Below are 3,157 nucleotides of genomic sequence, written 5' to 3' on the forward strand. Positions count from 1 at the left end.
CAACTCGTTATATTTGCATTCAATGCAAATTCAGACTGGTGACACCCTTCTTTCACAACCAAACCAAATTGCATTGGTAAATGGTGAATATTATATATATTTCATGGGATTCACAGTCCAGAAAGCCTTAATTAACCTGTATTTGCATGTGACGTGTTAATCAGCAAATACATGTGCAATCCATATTCAATTACATCCTTAAACCTGTAATCACATGCACAGTGACAGTGAGTGAACCAATCTCACTCTACTCCAAACTCCTTGTATATATCCCAACCCCAAAACTCCCAACTCCCAAACCCATCTTCCTCTCTCTCTCTCTCTCTCTCTCTCTCTCTCTCTCTCTCAAAACATTTAACACTCGCAGACATCCATCAACAAAAGTTAGTGAACAAATACAGAGAAGCTCTCTCTCTCTCTCTCTCTCTCTCTCTCTCTTCTCTCTCTACTTTCAACCATGAAAATGAAAATGAGGTTGTTTTTAATCTCAGTGACAATATTTTGTGCCATTATCTCAAGCGTGAACTCTTGTTCACCAGCAGACTTGGCAGCTCTTAAAGCCATCAAAACCGGCCTCACCGATTCCCATTTGGGCCTCTTCAACTCCTGGGTAGGAACCGACTGCTGCGTAAACTGGTACGGCGTCAGCTGCGACCCCGAAACTAAGCGAGTCGTCGACATTAACCTCCGAGGCGAGTCGGAGGACCCGATACTCACCAAATCGGGTCAGTCGGGGTTCATGTCCGGCTCCATCTCGCCCGAAATTTGCAAACTCGACCGCCTCACCACCCTCATTGTCGCAGACTGGAAGGGAATCACCGGTGAGATCCCCAAATGCCTCACTTCACTCTCCAATCTCCGAGTCCTCGACCTTATCGGAAACAAGATTTCTGGCGATATTCCTGCCGATATCGGAAACCTCAAGATGCTCACCGTCCTCAATCTGGCCGACAACCAGATATCCGGCAAGATTCCGGCTAGCATAGTAAGCATGTCCGGGTTAATGCACCTGGACCTCAGCAACAACCAAATCTCGGGCGAAATGCCGGCCGATTTCGGGAAACTCAAGATGCTGAGTCGGGCTTTGCTGAACCGGAACCAGCTCACCGGGTCGATCCCTGTTTCCATCGGCAACATGAACCGGTTAGCCGACTTGGACCTGTCCAGGAACCGGATCTCGGGTAGTGTACCGGACTGTCTCGGAAAAATGCAGGTTCTTTCGACGTTGAATTTGGACGGGAACTTAATTTCGGGTCAATTGCCTTCCATCCTTCTGAGCAATCGAGGTTTGGGCATCTTGAACTTGAGCCGAAACAGCATTGGAGGTAACATACCGGACGTTTTCCACGGAAATTCGTATTTCATGGCGCTGGATTTGTCGTACAACAACTTGAAGGGCCCGATACCCGGTTCGCTATCTGCGGCCAAATATATCGGGCACTTGGATCTGAGCCACAACCACTTGTGTGGGACCATTCCGGTGGGCAACCCATTCGATCACCTCGAAGCGTCGTCGTTTGCCAACAATGATTGTCTCTGCGGGAATCCATTAAGGACTTGTTAATCATGGTAATGATTCAATGAATATGATTCGGCCGATGGGGATTGTAAGTTATTGTATCGGTTTCGTTTCGTTTCGTTTCGGTCCGAGGTTCCGGGCAGTTGTTTTTTATTTTATAATATGTGTGTAATTGTAACAATTTATATATTATGTGGTTTAAATTTTCAAAGCTGTAATGAAATTTAAAAGCTACACCAACAAGAATTTGTCGTTTGTGTCGGGCGTTGAAAAGGACAAAGATAAAGCAGAATGCAGAATGCAGATGCATGCACGTGAAACAGAGCATCGTATACTCAATAACTGTTCATAAGATTCGTAGAGTGAGTTAGCAAACTTCCAGATCGTATACTCAATAACTTCGGTTTTGGAAACATCCAGATCGTATTGCCCAACTGTTAATTCGGCCGATATTGAAATCACGCGTAGCTTATATTAATAGTTTGACAACATAACATTCTTCAAAATGTTACACTGTTATGGTATTTGGAAAAAGAACATAGATGATCATCAAATTGATGTAATCTAAGAGAGTCCCAACTTTAGTTCTTTTGTGATGGAACCTTGATTTAAGGATTTTTATCTGCTTTCTTGGTTAAAGTAGTGATTCAGCTTTAACTTTTGAGTTCACAAAAATGCAAGCACATGAAATTCCATCATAAGTTTGAGACAAACAGATCTAGAGTTAGTGGAAAAAGATGCCGACAACTATATCTCTGTGATGTATGTGTGGAATAATTGGAAATGGGATATTGCTGATATGACTCGGAAAGTTAGGGTGTTACAAATCTCAAAGCTGAAAAGATTTCAACCTTTCATTTCTTGATATATTAAAAAATGAGAATAAAAAAAGGGTAAAAAGTCTTTTCCAACAGAAAACAAGGCAATTAGATACAGTGTTCATTTTAGGCCTCAAATTATTTGGATAAGGCGACTAAATCAATCAATCTGTTTGGCTCGGTCGGTCTCCTCAACATTCCCTATTCTCTTGCATGTATAAAAAAAGCATCTTCAATGGAACATGGAAATAAAATAGGCAAAATTATAATGTAACAACTTAAGTTGTATGTTGCATATCTTTTTGTTTCACGAAAACAATTGGTCACTTCAAATGACTAGGCAATGCAATTGTACAAACCATTGTTCAGTTATTTACTGTTATCTTTTACATTTACTATTTTATTTTATAGAAAGGAAGACCTCATCTCTTGGAGATACTCAAAATAGTTGATAAAAGAACTTCATTAAAAGAAAAAAAGGAGGAGAAATTTCAAGAAAGAGATGCATGATGATGGACATCAAAGCGCGGAATGCAACACAATCATAGATGATAACAATAACAAAAATTCCATGTCTGAAATCAATTATAGAGTTAATATAGGCGATTTCCAAGTGGGTCAAATCAATAACCAAATCATAAATTGCAATTTGGTTCAATTCAGTTCAAAACTAACCAAACCGAAAAAAATGAACGAATCAAACCGAACCACAATTTTGGGCGGGTTTTAACCCACGATCACAAACAATAAATCAACATATGCAAGGTGGGTAGTTGCAAGCATTAACTTGCCACCATTTATGTTGTTGGGTTGAGCAGCA

General features: G+C 40.8%; 1 protein-coding gene across 1 annotated transcript; it reads left to right on the top strand.

Annotated features, from left to right (window-relative positions):
- The first annotated feature begins 299 nt into the window (after positions 1-299).
- Positions 300-1,774, top strand: LOC117619157 (DNA damage-repair/toleration protein DRT100-like). Its single transcript, XM_034349030.1, has one exon. The coding sequence runs from the start codon at positions 458-460 to the stop codon at positions 1,562-1,564; it is 1,107 nt and encodes a 368-aa protein (XP_034204921.1). The 5' UTR covers positions 300-457; the 3' UTR covers positions 1,565-1,774.
- Positions 1,775-3,157: the final 1,383 nt, after the last annotated feature.

The sequence above is a fragment of the Prunus dulcis genome, chromosome 2, assembly GCF_902201215.1.
Source record: "Prunus dulcis chromosome 2, ALMONDv2, whole genome shotgun sequence".
Lineage (NCBI taxonomy): Eukaryota > Viridiplantae > Streptophyta > Magnoliopsida > Rosales > Rosaceae > Prunus > Prunus dulcis.

What these genes read in the sequence shown, in the direction of transcription:
- LOC117619157 (XM_034349030.1), top strand. Translation starts at nt 458, where the DNA reads ATGAAAATGAAAATGAGGTTGTTTTTAATCTCAGTGACAATATTTTGT.